This window comes from Pelophylax lessonae (genome assembly GCF_965119305.1).
Source record: "Pelophylax lessonae genome assembly, chromosome: 8".
Classification (NCBI taxonomy): Eukaryota; Metazoa; Chordata; class Amphibia; order Anura; family Ranidae; genus Pelophylax; species Pelophylax lessonae.
Window position 1 is genome coordinate 164,021,093 of NC_138775.1, and position 15,437 is coordinate 164,036,529.

The 15,437-nt window shown below is 42.6% G+C and overlaps 1 protein-coding gene across 2 annotated transcripts in view; it reads right to left on the minus strand.

The window, feature by feature from the left end:
* Positions 1–15,437, minus strand: part of CAMSAP2 (calmodulin regulated spectrin associated protein family member 2) — a 172,699-nt gene that overhangs the window by 90,739 nt on the left and 66,523 nt on the right. For both annotated transcript variants that reach the window (XM_082264771.1, XM_082264770.1), the window contains exon 3: positions 479–640. In XM_082264771.1, coding sequence (XP_082120897.1) covers positions 479–640 — 162 coding nt within the window. The remainder of the gene's footprint in view (positions 1–478; positions 641–15,437) is intronic.

The window sequence follows — 15,437 nt, forward strand, 5'->3', positions numbered from 1 at the left end:
ACACATACTCACCTGTCCCACGGTCCAGCGATGCGCTCGCTCCTCTCCCTTTTCTCTCGGCGGCGTGAACATCTCTACTGTGGGCATCCGGCTGACAGCTTGCGGCTTCAAACCCGGGTTCGCACTGCGCGAGTCGCACTGCGTGTTGTGAATGGCCAAGCAATCTTCTGGGACATGTGACATGTCCCAGAAGATTGCAGGGAGGGAGGGGGAGAGGAGAACTTCCGCTCGAGCCCTTTAGGTGGCCCGAGCGGAAGTGGGAGCGGGTACCTGTCAAATCTAGGTACCCGCTCCCCCCGAAAAAAATGACATGCCAAATGTGGCATGTCAGGGGGTCAGCAGTATTTAAAGCAGAAGTTCCACTTTTGGGCGGAACTCTACTTTAAGCTTCAGTTATTTTAAGTTTATGTACAATATACTAGAGGAAAATTACATACAATGGAGAATAATTCTAAGAGTACCACTACAGGTTTCCTACCTTATTAATCCAGTACATGACAGCATCTTCAATGTCATAAGGCAGGTCAGCAGTCTGAAAGAAGGGGGAATATTTGTGGACACATGCAATGACCTTTTCAATGCTGACCATCTCCACTGTGTACGCCATCATCAAAGTGTCAATCATTGCCAGATGAGCACTCTGCATAAAAACAACAGAACATAAAACATTATTAACTGACCATAAATTCAGTGGTATGCAACTCAATATTCATAAAATTCTAAGGAGTATATTAGTTCAGAGCTGAACAATTTTACCAAAAATGTTATCTTGGCTTCACAGCACCAAATATACAGCTTTAGGGTAGAGAGATCTTTCCATTATCATTAAATAATAGTAGAACCTTGCTTTAGGGTCCCTAATCCCATACCACCCAATAAGCAGGCAAAATGGCCCTTACAATTACTTTATGCAGTCAAAAGAGACTGGAAATCAACTCACAAAACATCACTATATTAGTGTGGATGAGACAAAATACTGAGCTTCACCTTTTACCAGTGTTCCTGGAAACGGCATAAATATAGAAGTAAGATTCTTATAAAAGCAGGCACCATGTCACCTTGCAAGCTAAAAAACATGTTGTTAAAGTAGAACTATAGAAAAAACTTTTTTATTTCCCCCTCCCATTTTGGATAGAGGGACGGAAGGTTATAACCCCTGTAAGGTTTATTTTTGCCATCTTTGTCCCATTGGGGAGATTTACCTTCACTTTCTCTCCCAAAGACAAACAGGAAGTGAGAGGAAATCCCTGCAAATTAAAGGAATCTCTTGGGGACCCCCCAGGTCACCAGAACTAGTGTCCCTGTTGGAAGACTCCCCCTCCTATTACTTTTCTTGATACAACCCAAAATTTAAGATTTTCTTTTACTTCCAAAGATCAAGGTAAACAGGATAAATAGAGGGGCAGATTCTCGCTAATGGTGACACAGACAGCAATAAAAAAAACGGACAGGTGATCTAATCCCTCTCCCCTCTAAAAACTAAAATAAAAACTTTTCTTTTCGTTATACTTTAAATCATGTTGGGCCCATTTGCACTTGTGCATTTTGGCAATGCACACCTTAACCGATTGCCGACCGCCGCAAGTATATATACTGCGGCGGTCAGCCCCATGCAGGCAAAGTGACATATGGGTACATCACCTGCCTGCGAGCCAATAGGGGGCAAGCGCGCACCGCTGGGGGCGCGCTCCCGCCCCCGCTCGCTCCCTAACATGTCCGCGCGTGTGACCGGCGGACCCGATGTCCGCCAGTCACTCGCGATCATCCGGTACAGACGGAGAAAGGCAGGCGGCTAATGTAAACAAGCCGCCTGTCATTCTCCCCTGTGTAAGTGCAGAGATCATACGGTCCTGCTATGTAGGATCGTATATCTCTGTAGTTACACAAACAGCCACATCCCTTTAGTTAGAAGCATGCCACTAGGGACACACTTAACCCCTCCTTCTCCAATAAAGTTAACCCCTTCCCTGCCAGTGCAATTTTTACATTAACAGTGCATATGTATAGCACTGATTACTGTAGTAATGTCACTGGTAACCCCAAAAGTGTCAAAAATGTCAGTCAGGGGTCCGATCTGTCCGCCGCAATGTCGCAGTCCCGCAAAAAAAAAAAAAAAAAAACGCATATTGCCGCCATTACTCGTTAAAAAATAAAAAACAATAAAAATTACAAAAATCTTTCCCTTAGTTAGTAAACGCAATAACTTTTGCGCAAACCAATCAAAATACGCTTATTGCAATTTTTTTTACCAAACATATGTAGCAGAAAACAAATTGGCCTAAAATGTTAAAAAATTTTGATTTTTACATTTTTTTGGGGGGGAATTTCATATAAAAAAATGCGAAAAATATTGTTATTTTTGCAAAATTGTCGCTCTTTTTTTGTTTATAGCGCATGATCAAAAAAAAAAAAAAAAAATCGCACAGGTGATCAAATACCACCAAAAGAAAGTTCTGTTTGTGGGAAAAAAAGGACGTCAATTTCATTTGCGTACAGCTTCGCACGGCCGCGCAATTGTCCATTAAAGTCACGTAGTGCCAAATTGCAAAATAGGGCTTGGTCAGTGGTCAGGAAGGGGGTAAAATCTTCCGGGGCTTAAGTGGTTAACACACGTTGCCACAAGGCATGGCAAAAACCGCCGTGGGGTGCACTGCTGAACAGATTCATAGTGAATGGCAGCCCAACAAATTTTACAGTACAGCCCAATGCCTTACCATATGCTGTGGTGTACTGCTTTGCTACAAATGGATGATACACTTCTGTCATCCATAATGAATAGGCTGCTTTAACACAACGTATGGTAACATGTACATTAACGCACTGAACTGAAGTCTTAAATATGAATTGGCCCTAAATGTCTTCAGAGTATTCACTAGGCTGAGCTATTGTAAATCTTCATGCGTCTGGACAAGATGATTAAAGCATAATCTCACTAATGCTTTTGTTAGAGTTTTAAGTACATGTCAATGCAGTACATAGGACAATCTTTCTCTCACCTCCCAGTAATCTGCCTGGTTGTCCTGACACTGCTCTAAAGACAACCATATTTCAAGAAGAAATCTAAACAGTAAGTGTCCTTAGGCCTAACATTCAAGTTGCATAAAACTAATGTTATTGGTGTGAGGAAATGTGCATGCATTGCAGAGATGTATTGCATTAATTCATTATTTTGCCCAAATACTTTATAATATAATGTTTATTTTGCAAATTTGATCAAAAAATAAGGAAGATAAAAAAAATTCCAGCCAAAACTTTAGTGTTAAAGTTGTGATTGCGTTTTTAGCTTAATTTAATTGCAAAGCTGCAAATTTTAGTAGTTGTCTGTCCAACACGATTCGGCTCAGGCAGAATAGAAAACGTTAATTATAGTTATTATAGGGTCTCACTGCACAGAATAAGCATAACTCCAGTCAATTAAGCAATGGTAATATCATGTCTGGGAGATCCATGCATTTATCAGGAGATGTGGAAACACAGACATATAATTACAAAATTACCTTGTCTGATATGTAGATTCTCCAAAACATACAACATACGGTGCATCCGGAAAGTATTCACAGTGCTTCACTTTTTCACATTTTGTTATGTTACAGCCTTATTCAAAATGGATTAAATTCATTATTTTCTTTAACCACTTTACCACCGGAGGATTTTGCGGTCTTACGTCTGGGCCACTTTTTGCGATTCGGCACTGTGCGAATTTAACTGACAATTGTGCGGTCATGCGACGCTATGCCCAAACGAAATGTACGTCCTTTTTTTCCCACAAAGCTTTCTTTTGGTGGTATTTGATCACCTGTGCGATTTTTACTTTTTGCGCTATAAACAAAAAAAGAGCGACAATTTTGAAAAAAAAAACAATATTTTTCACATTTTTTTATATGAAATTCCCCCCCAAAAAAAATGTAAAAAATCCAAATTTTTTATAATTTTAGGCCAATTTGTTTTCTGCTACATATTTTTGGTAAAAAAAAAAAAAAAAAAATCGCAATAAGCGTATTTTGATTGGTTTGCGCAAAAGTTATTGCGTTTACTAAGGGAAAGATTTCTGTCGTTTTTGGTGTTTTTTTTTTAACGAGTAATGGCGGAGATCTGCGATTTGTTTTGCGGGACTGCGACATTGCGGCGGACAGATTGGACCCTTGACTGACATTTTTGACACTTTTGGGGTTACCAGTGACATTACTACAGTAATCAGTGCTATACATATGCACGGTTACTGTAAAAATGACACTGGCAGGGAAGGGGTTCATTTTATTGGAGAGGGAGGGGTTAATGTATGCCTGGTGCTTACTGACATGTGTGGGGGGAGGTGACTGAGTGACACAAGGACAGATCGCAGGTTCAGCTATGCTGAACCCTGCAATCTGACCCTGCCTGTCACTTCGGAGATCCGCCCGCTTTGTTTACACAAGCGGGGGGGATCTCCAGACTCGATTCCCCAACGATCGGGGAAGAGCAGCTGCGATCGACACTGCTCCTCCCCTGGCCCGACTCCCGCTGTGACTAAATACAGCGGGAGCGAGCCTCCGGCGACGCGCACGCGCCGCCGAGAAGGGGGAGTGTCTGCCGACGTAGGTCAGACCTACAACAGCCACTTTGCCGCAGTAGAGCTCTAGTGAGCAGACGGCAAGTGGTTAAAATTCTTCAAACTTTACCCCATAATGACAACATGAAAGAAGTTGGATTAAAATCTTTGCAATCGTATTAAAAAAAAAAGTAAAAAAAAAAAAGTCACATGTACATAAGTATTCACAGCCTTTCCCAAGACACTCAAAATTGAGCTCAGGTGCATCCTGCTTCCACTGATCATCTTTCAGATGTTTCGTCAACTTGATTGAAGTCCATCTGTGGTAAATTCAGTTGATTGGACATGATTTGGAAAGGCACACACCTGTCTATACAAGGTCCCACAGGTAACAGTGCATGTCAATGCACACACCAAGCCATAACAACCAAAGAATTGTCTGCAGATCTCTGAGACACAATTGTATGGAGGCAGCGGCACAGGTCTGGGGAAGGGTACAGAAAGATTTCTGCAGCATTGAAGGTCCCAATGAGCACAGTGGCCTCTATCATCCGTAAATGGAAGAACCACCAGGACTCTTCCTAGAGCGGGCCGTCCGGCCAAACTGAGCAAACAGGGGAAAAGGGCATTAGTCAGGAAGCTGACCAAGAACCCGATGGTCACAGAGCTCCAGCATTTCTCTGTGGAGAGAGGAGAACCTTCCAGAAGAACAACTATCTCTGCAGACTTCACCAATCAGGCCTGTATGGTAGAGTGGCCAGACGGAAGCCACTCCTCAGTAAAAGGCATATGACAGCCTGCCTGGAGTTTGCCAAAAGGCGCCTGAAGGACTCTCAGACCATGAGAAAAATGTCTCTAGTCTGATAAAACAAAGATTGAACTTTTTGGCCTAAATGGCAAGCACCATGTTTGGAGGAAACCAGGCACCGCTCATCACCTGGCCAATGCCATCCCTACAGTGAAGCATGGTGGCGGCAGCATCATGCTGTGGGGATGTTTTTCAGCAGCAGGAATTGGGAGACTAGTCAGAATTGAGGGAAAGATGAATGCAGCAATGTACAGAGACATCCTTGATGAAAACCTGCTCCAGAGCCCCCTGGACCTCAGACTGGGGTGAAGGTTCATCTTCCAACAGGACAACGACCCTAAGCACACAGCCAAGATAACAAAGAAGCAGCTATGGGACAACTCTGTGAATGTCCTTGAGTGACCCAGCCAGGGCCCAGACTTGAACCTGATTGAACATCTCTGGAGAGATCGGAAAATGTCTGTGCACCGATGCAACCCATCCAACCAGATGGAGGTTGAGATGTCCTGCAAAGAAGAATGGGAGAAACTGCCCAAATATAGGTGTGCCAAAATTGTAGCATCATACTCAAAAAAGACTTATGGCGGTAATTGGTGCCAAAAGAGCTTCAACAAAGTATTGAGCAAAGGCTGTGAATACTTATTTACATGGGATTTTCTTTTACTTTTTTATTTTTCAAACAAATGTCTTTTACATTGTCATTATGGGGTATTGTTTGTAGAATTTTGAGGAAAATAATGAATTGAATCCATTTTGGAATAAGACTAACAAAAAAATTAGGAAAAAGTGAAGCGCTGTGAATACTTTCCGGATGCACTGTACATAAAGGATAAAACATTATGGGGTTGATTTACTATAAAAGTAGAGGCTGTTCATTTAGAAGGTAAAAGCTCATTTTGTAAAGTGTATTTTCACAGTTAAAGTTTATTAAAGTTGTTAAAAAAGTCAAAAGTTTTTTTTATCTGAATGCATGCTATGCATTCAGACAAAAAACCTTGTGTGTGCAGCAGTCCCCCTCAGCCCCCCCCCCCCCCAATACTTTCCTGAGCCCCATCTCAATCCAGCAATGTTGCAGTTGAGACTCAGCTGCCTAGGATCCTCCTGATTGGCTGAGACAGCAGCGTGGCGCCTTTGGCTCCCGCTGCTGTCAAAGTCAGTGAGCCAATGAGGAGAGAGAGGGGGCGAACAGTGGCTCAGTTTCTTAATGGACACAGAGCAGCAGTTAGCCTTGGGTGTCCCCATAGCAAGCTGCTTGCTGTTGGGGCACTCGGCAGAAGGGAGGGTCCAGGAGTGCCGATAGGGGGACTCAAAAAGAGGAGGATCTGGGCTGCTCTGTGCAAAACCACTGCACAGAGAAGATAAGTAAACCATGTTTGTTATTTTTAAATGAAAAAAAAACAGACTTTGGGCTCTTTCACACGGGCTTTCCGTGTGAAAGGTCCGCTGCGGGACTTTTTTTTTTTCACGGAGCGGATGACATTTCTGTCATCCGCTCCGTATGTCCGCATATCATCCCATCCGTTTGCGGATGATATGCGGACCTAATGTAAGTCTATGGGGGATTGCGGATGTCAGCGGATGACACCGCTGACATCCGATTTTCCTTCCTTTCCGTTTTTTGAACGGAACAAAAATAGGATTTTTTCAGTTCCAAAAAACGGAACAGAACTGACAGGAGGAAAATCGGATGTCAGCGGATGGTATTCCGCTGACATCCGCAATGCCATAGACTTACATTATGTCCGCAAATCATCCGCAAAAAAATAGGATGATTTGCGGACATACGGAGCGCCCATGTGAAAGGGCCCCATAGCATCACGTTAAACAAAGTGAAATTGTGTTCAATTCCACTTATGTGCAAGGGAAAAAAACAATTTGCTTGCACTTGAGTGGACGACTATATTAGCCATTTATTTTGCAATGTAAAAAGTATTAATACCTCTTGTAATATAAAAAGGCAGAATGAAGTAAGGTGAAGAAAACACCATCAACTAAGAAAAACAGTCACTTTAAACATTTAGGCTCCATTCACACCTAGGCGTTTTTGAGTGTTTTTCAGGTCCAAAAACGCTCAAAAAAAAAAAACGTTCCAAAACACCCAACAGCTAAAACCCCATTCATTTAAATGGCCCCTGTTCACATCTGAGCTTCTTTTTGGGCTGATTACCAGCGTTTTTGATAGATGTCAATGCCTGCCTCCAAAAACGCCTGAAAAAAACGCCTGAAAATCGCGGTAAAATCACGGTTAAACGCTATGCTCAAGTGTGAATGCAGCCTAAAGAAAAGAAAAACAACAAAATTCAGTAACAGAAAATTCATGAACAATAATGACAAGCATAGAGATTGGCAAAGAGAAATGACAAAATCTATAAGTCCCAATTGCATGTCAATACAGTATAGGAAAGGAGAATAGATCAGTATACACTAGAGGTATAGCCTTCAGTCTGAACCAGAGGTGTTCATCCTTTTGAAGAGTGAGGCCCTATTAAGCGATTCAAAAACCGATTGAGGGCCACAATAATCTATCGAGATTTACCACCCCCAAACCGCAAATGTAAACAAGCCCCTATGGTCCTGAACTTCCTAAAAGGCTGCTTTTATGCTAATGCACTGCACTTTACCTGCACCATGGGTGCAGCACCGTGCACCTGGGGTTTTTCTGCGGGTTACCTGCACTGAGCTATAGACTTCTTTTACATCTTGTGGATGTTAAAGCATTCGGGAGTTTTGGTGCACTTTCAAAAAGCGCACCAAACCCGCAAGATAGAAGTCTATGGCTCACTGCAGCTAATCTGCAGGAAAGCCGCAGGTGCACTGCGCTGCACCTGTGGATCAGTGGGGAAGCACCCTAAAAAACCCATTAGTGCTAATATGCCAATTGTAAAAGTGCAGTGTATGTGATGTTTAATACACTGACCTTTTCCTCAAACAGGTTCTGTTGACATCGCTCTCCAGGCTGCTAGAAAGCTCCCAGGCGAAGTGCACATAATATCACCCCGCCTTAAGAAGGGAAGAGAGAGAGAAATAGGAATGGGAACGGATGAGAATGAAAATGGGTCTGGGAAGCAGGTAAGGTAAAAGAGGAGGATGGGCAAACCAAGGGCAAGCGAACGTGACACCCACGGAGCTCTACTTCTTGAAGGAGCACAGCATTAGGGAAAACACCAGCCAGTTTGATTCCACCAGCTCTATAGTGTTAAATATCTGACTTTAAACCATGTCTCCCAAACTTTATTGAATTTCTTAGAGCAGTTGCATCCAAGAGAGGTGAGCTTATACAAAGGCAATATATAATTAACCAGGGACCGACACTGCTTCACCCTGGGGGGAAACGACACCTTTCACCTGAGAAGGATGGATTTTCTGGCATAGTACAGCACATAGAAAAGAAACAACCATTTGTGGTGGGTGGTATCTACTGTATCACATATCCCTAGTAGAAACAAAAGCCGATCCACAGGCACCACCAAACCACTAAAAACCTCAACCTCAGCCGCCACATCCCTCTAAAATGTCTGTAGAAGAGGGCAAGACCAAACAATGTGAATAAACGTGCCAATTTCATTATGGCTTTTTGGGCAGGTTGAGTCAACAGTAGTGTGTATATATATATATATATTATGCCTTAATAGCCCTTGCTTTGTGCACTAATGCGCAGTCACGTTGGAACCCCACACCATAATTCCCCCTTCACTAAATGATTTGAACCAACGCACAAAGCAAGGTCCCTAAAGACATGGATAAGTTTTGGCTGGAGGAACTTGACTGGCCTGCACCTGATAGAACACCTTTGGGATGAATTCAAGCAGAGACTGTGAGCCAGGCCTTCTCGTTCAACATCAGTGCCTGACCTCACAAATGCGCTTTTGGAAGAATGGTCAAACACTCCCATAGACACACTCCTAAACCTTCTGGACAGCCTTCCCAGAAGAGTTGAAGTGGTTAAGCAGGATACACACTATACAACTTTTGTTGTTAGATTTCCTTTAAATTTACCTTCAACTATGTAGTACAAGGGCCAGCCTGATTGCATACAAATTGAAAGTGTTTAGATTTGACCTCATATTATATGGTTTTGGTAAATCTAAAGGAAAAAAATCTAAAGACAGTTGTATAGTGTGTATGGCCCATTAGAGCTGCAAAGGGTGGGCCAACTCAATATTGAACACTACTAGGCTGGATACACATTATACAACTTTTGTTGGTAGATTTCCTTTAGATTTACCTTCAACTATGTAGTGCAAGGGCCTGCCTGACTGCATACAAATTGAAAGTGTTTAGGTCTGACCTCATATTATATAGTTTTGGTAAATCTAAAGGAAAAAAGATTTGTATAGTGTGTATCCAGCTTAAGACTGGGATGCTATTAAAATTTATGTGCGTGTAAAGGCAGGCACCCCAATACTTTTGACAATATAGTGTATATGTAAAGTGCTGCATAAATTGACGGCGCTATATAAGCACCTGAAATAAATAAATCATTTTTTGAAAGGGTCAGATTGCTCAAGAGCTTTTTCATAAAAACAAGATACTGTATGTATTTTAAGTGAAAGAATATGAGAAAGGGGGCTAATATAAGCCCCCCTTTCTTATGGGATGGTGGAAGGGTGAGAGTAAGGTAGTTAGCTTTAGTGAGGCCATTTTAATGTGGGTTATGTTGGTGAGCCATGTCAGGGGATAGTGAACTTTTGACCCTGAGGCTTGTTTTCCTGGCTTTCCTGCTCAGGTTTTCCCGCCTCAGGTGTAGCTGGGCAAACTAGATACAGTAACTAGGCAGTTTTTAGTTAGGTTAGTGGTTTCAGCGAATGAGCCCCTATCCACGCCCACCTCCTATGGGAGGAAGGTTACCTCAGAAGGGGGGCTATTTAATGGTCCGCCCGAGCCCTCACAGCTCAATCTCTTCAAAAATCCTCACCTGTTTTTCCCCTCCCTCCCTCCCTTTAGGTTTGTCGCGGCTTACAATATTAGTCTGGTTGGGTCACCTCTGTATCAGAGGGGGACGTTTTTTGTGTTGTGTAAGTTATGTTTTATGAAATGGTGTTTTGGATAATTGCTAAAATTAATGATAATTTTATTCTTGTACAACCCGAGTTGTTCATGACTGGGTTGGTTGTATTTGAATATGTTAAAGAAAATATTGTTGGTTGAGTATTTAAAGTTTGTACCAGTTAATAAAATAAGCCGCGGCCTTTTCCATCCAGCGGAGCGTCCGAGTGCCTTATTTATTTATTTATCTATTTATTTATTCAGAAGTAAAAAAAAAAAAAAAAAAAATATTTTAAAGGGTAGTCATGATTACAAAACAAACTCCTTCCTGCCGTCCCATACACTACATTTATCTGCACTCTGTTAAAATAAATCTATCAAGAGAGAAATAAGTAGAGTCGCTTGAGGTTGGTTTCACACAATTTAGAGTGGCTCACAGCAGGGGGTCAGGCACGTCCCTGGGCACCATTTCAGATTCAAATTAGGCCTGAATTTTTATCTCCCTGATGAAGACACGTGGTCCCTTGTGTCGTCACGCGTAGGGGAGGGGCAAGAACGGACGGAACGCTTCGCTACTCTCTGGTGAGACTGTCGGCTGCCGGGTTATAGAAGCAGGCAGACGGGAACGGCGTCTCTCACTATACCACCACGATATTATCACTTTCCGGTTGGAGCAATTACAGTTGTGGCCCTTTGAAGGTGCATACATGCACCTGTACATGCGAGTGTGATTTATCTCTTTTTTATAAATAAAATTTTAATAAGGATTTCAGCACTATTGTGAGTGTCTTTACATCTGCATATGGCGCTGAATTGAGGGATATGATTTATTTATTTACTGTAGGGAGGTTGCTCACGGGATCCTTTTTGTATTTTTGTAGGCCTGAATTTTTGACTGAATTTAGACCTGAAAGGGACAAGAGGATTCACAGGCCTTTTCTGCAAGTAGCTCCGCAGCCGGCATGGAGCTGTGTGAACTGGCTCAATTGAGAGCCGGGCACAGTCTCCTGTCATGAGAATTGGATGCGGGGAAACCCGCATCCAATTCGTAACAGTGTGAACCTAGCCTTAAAAAAAAAAAAAAAATGACTTGGCTGCCATGCTGACTCGCTGGCTTTAATAGTTTGAGTCACCAAACAGGAGCCAAACTATAGATCAGGAGTTTCAACTCCACATGCTGCATTTCTATACTGAAGCCAAGAACAACCAAGCAATTAACCGCTTGCCGACCGCCGCACGACTATTTACTGCGGCGGTCAGCCCCTCACAGGCAAAGCGACGTAGTACTACGTTGCTAGCCTGTGAGGGTCTCAGCCGGAGGTGCGCTCCCGCGCGGTCACGGACCCCCCCCCCCCCACACACGTGTGACCGGCAGACCCGATCGTCCGCCGGTCACTCGCGATCGACGAGTGGAGAGGGAGAAAGGCAGGCGATTGATGTAAACGAGCCGCCTGTCATTCTCCCCTGTGTAGGAATGGTGATCATAAGGTTCTACTATGTAGAACCGTTGATCACTGTTCCTACACCTCAAGCCACAGCCAATCACAGTTAGAATCACGCCCCTAGGGACACACATAACCCCTCCCTCTCAAAAAAAGTTAATCCCTTCACTGCCAGTGTAATTTTACAGTAACAGTGCATATGTATAGCACTGATTACTGTAGAAATGTCACTGGTAACCCCAAAAGTGTCAAAAATGTCAGTCAAGGGTCCGATCTGTCCGCCGCAATGTCGCAGTCCCGCAAAAAAAAAAAAAAACGCAGATCGCCGCCATTACGCGTTAAAAAAAAAAAAACATCAAAAATGACAAAAATCTTTCCCTTTGTTAGTAAACACAATAACTTTTGCGCAAACCAATCAAAATACGCTTTTTGCGATTTTTTTTACCAAACATATGGTAAAAAAAATATTGGCCCAAAATGTTAAAAAATTTTTATTTTTATTTTTTTTTTGGGGGGGGGGGAATTTCATATTAAAAATGTGAAAAATATTGTTATTTTTGCAAAATTGACGCCCTTTTTTTGTTTATAGCGCATGATCAAAAGATCGCACAGGTGATCAAATACCACCAAAAGAAAGCTCTGTTTGTGGGGAAAAAAAGAACGTCAAATTCGTTTAGGTACAGCATTGCACGACCGCGCAATTGTCCGTTAAAGTCACGCAGTGCCGAATCGCAAAATAGGCCCTGGTCAGGAAGGGGGTAAAATCTTCCGGGGCTTAAGTGGTTAATAGTTTGAGTCACCAAACAGGAGCCAAACTATAGATCAGGAGTTTCAACTCCACATGCTACATTTCTATACTGAAGCCAAGAACAACCAGGCAATTAAAATTTCCAAAAAGGTGGCCAGCAATAGCAACCCATGTACTTTACTCATTAAATTAATGACTTTATTAAAAGAAGAACGTGACTTTGCCTGAAAGTTCTCAGTCTGGCCGATTAAATTTGGGGGGGTCCTTTGCCCGTCTGCCATATGAACCTTAAAAAAAATAAAATAAATAAATAAAAATAAAAACCACACGTAACCAGTGTGTGCGGATACCTTTATATTTAGCTATGGGTATTAGAAAACATGGTTATTCCTTACAAAATAGCCTACATATAAAAGCTACAAGAAAGACATGAATCATTAAGATGGAAAATTAGATGACTCCTCCATACGGCAATGTAAAGGTCACTCATGGACAACACAGGCAATAAGCAGAATAACATTGGAGCTTACTGTATGGGGGATAAGTCAGAGGATAACGAACAGAAGGGGTTATATAAAAAACTGGTTTAATCCCCTTTTATACATTCCAGTTTTAATGTAGAACATACTAAATGGAGATCGGATGTTTTAAAAACGAGTACAAGAGAATAAAAATGGGACTTCTGTAAAAGCAGAAGTCTTGCGTTCTCATCAAAACGACCAGCGAGATGGGTGTTACTGACGATTCCAAACATACCACTGTGCCTGCCCAGGATCTTCCAAACAACCTCCCTCCGGCTGTTCCACAACCAGCAGAACTCCGTTCATTAACCCCTTCATGGGCAAAACCCCATTTTCCTACCGCATCTCTGCTAAAGATTAGGAAATTGCGTCGTGCACGGCATATTCCCGCTGACATGGGAAATAATTTCTATATTTTAGAAATGGAACAAATAATTCTGTTATGTGTACTAAAATGCATAAAACTGCTCAACACGTCTACTTTTATAGAGGTTATATCCTTGTCACTTTTCAAGATAGTGCTTATTATTATATTGAAAGCACGAGGTCACAAAAAAAATGAAATATATAGAAGAAAGAAAAAAAATATGCAACACTAGCATCTGATTTTGTCTTTCAGTCCTGTGTATTCTTGCCCCAAAATCCTGTATATTCTTGCTACACTGAATATTCACCCCAAGGCCATCTAAAAAGTGGTTATTTCACATTCTCTCTAGTGACAGGTCAGCTTTTCCATCTCATCAGCAATTCTACTGTGCACATCTGTCTGTCTAAACACAGTGGGCAGGGAACATACAGACCAACTCATCAGTAATTCTGCAGATCAAACTGAACCCCACAGAGGGAGCGGAATATGTCTAACAAGTAATCAGGAAACTTCACAGCCTCAATAATACAGATAAGATTATAGATTCTGCAAGGCTGCAAACACCTCATGCCTCATACATTTCTGGGTTTGTTATGCAAGTTAGTTGAAAATCATCTTTATGGCTAATACTAAGGCTCCATGTACACGGGACGTTGTTAAAAGTCCCTTTGAATGCTGGAATTTTTAGGACGTTTGAAACGTCCGTTCGGTCGCGTTTGTACCCGCGTTTAGCGGGCGTTTAGCAGGCGTTTGCGTTTAGAACCGTTCCTAGAGGTCAAAAAAATGATTCCCCTTTAAAATGGAAAAACGCAAAAGCCAAACGCGGGTCATCACGTTCGGTCGCGTTCGAACGCAAATAATTGCGTTCTAAAAAAAGTCCCTGAACGCAACTGCCCGCAAACGACCTGGTGTACATGGACAGATAAGATAAAATGTAGATGGGTTCAGGGGCTTCTAAAAAAAACGCCCAACTGCTCCTAAACGGCCATTTCCAGCGTCCCGTGTACATGGAGCCTTAGAGTACAATAAATTAAAAAAAAAAAAAAAGGAAAAGATAGTAGCAATTTTGATTCACACAAATAAATAGTTAAAAATAGGGGATTCATTGATTAAAGCTTCACTTTACAGTGACACTTTGAAATAGCAATGCTCTTTAAAGGGCAATGCCATCTTAAAAATCAATATATATCTTTGCTACACAAGCCTTTTTTTAAATTAAAGTGTTTGTAAAGGCAGAAGGTTTTTACCTTACTGCAATCTATGCAGTACGGTAAAAAAAAAAAAAAACCTTCTGCATGCAACTTCTCCCGCAAGCCCCCCATAAAAACATAACCTGAGCTCGATCTCAATCCAGTGAAGTGCATGAGAGCCGAGGATCTCTAGGTTCTCTCCCTCCTCATTGGCTCCTGTCGATCACAGCCAGTGATGAGGAAGCGGGGGCGAGGCCGAGCCTCACTCTGTTTCCCATGGACACACAGAGTGAGGCTCAGGAGCGAGCATGCTCAAGTATCACCATATCAAGTGGCCTGCAAAGGGTGCACTAAGTGGAGGGGGGGGGGGGAGCACCGCAGGGGGACCTGAAAAAAGGAGGATTGGGTTTCTCTGTGCAATACCATTGCACAGAACAGGCAAGTAAAACATGTTTGTTATATTAAAAAAAAAAAATATTGGTTGATAATAAAGGCTCGGCTTAAAAAAAAAAAAAAAAAAATTGGTGTAGTAGCTTTGCGCAGAGCAGCTCTGATCCTCTTCTTCTGGGGTCCATGGCTGGCGCTCCTGGCTCCTCCCCACTGCCCCCAAAAGCAAGCCACTTGCTATGGAAGCACCGGTGCTTGCTCCCTTCTGAGCCCTGCTCTTTGTGTCTATGAGATACATAAAGCCGCATCTTGGCCTCGCCCCCCCCCCCTCCTCATTTGCTCATTGGCTGCGATTGACAGCAGTGGGAGGCAATGGCTTACACTTCTGTCTCACCCAGAGGGAGCCCAGGGATAGCCAAGGCTCCCGTGCACATCTTCGGATTGAGAGGGAGCGCAGGTG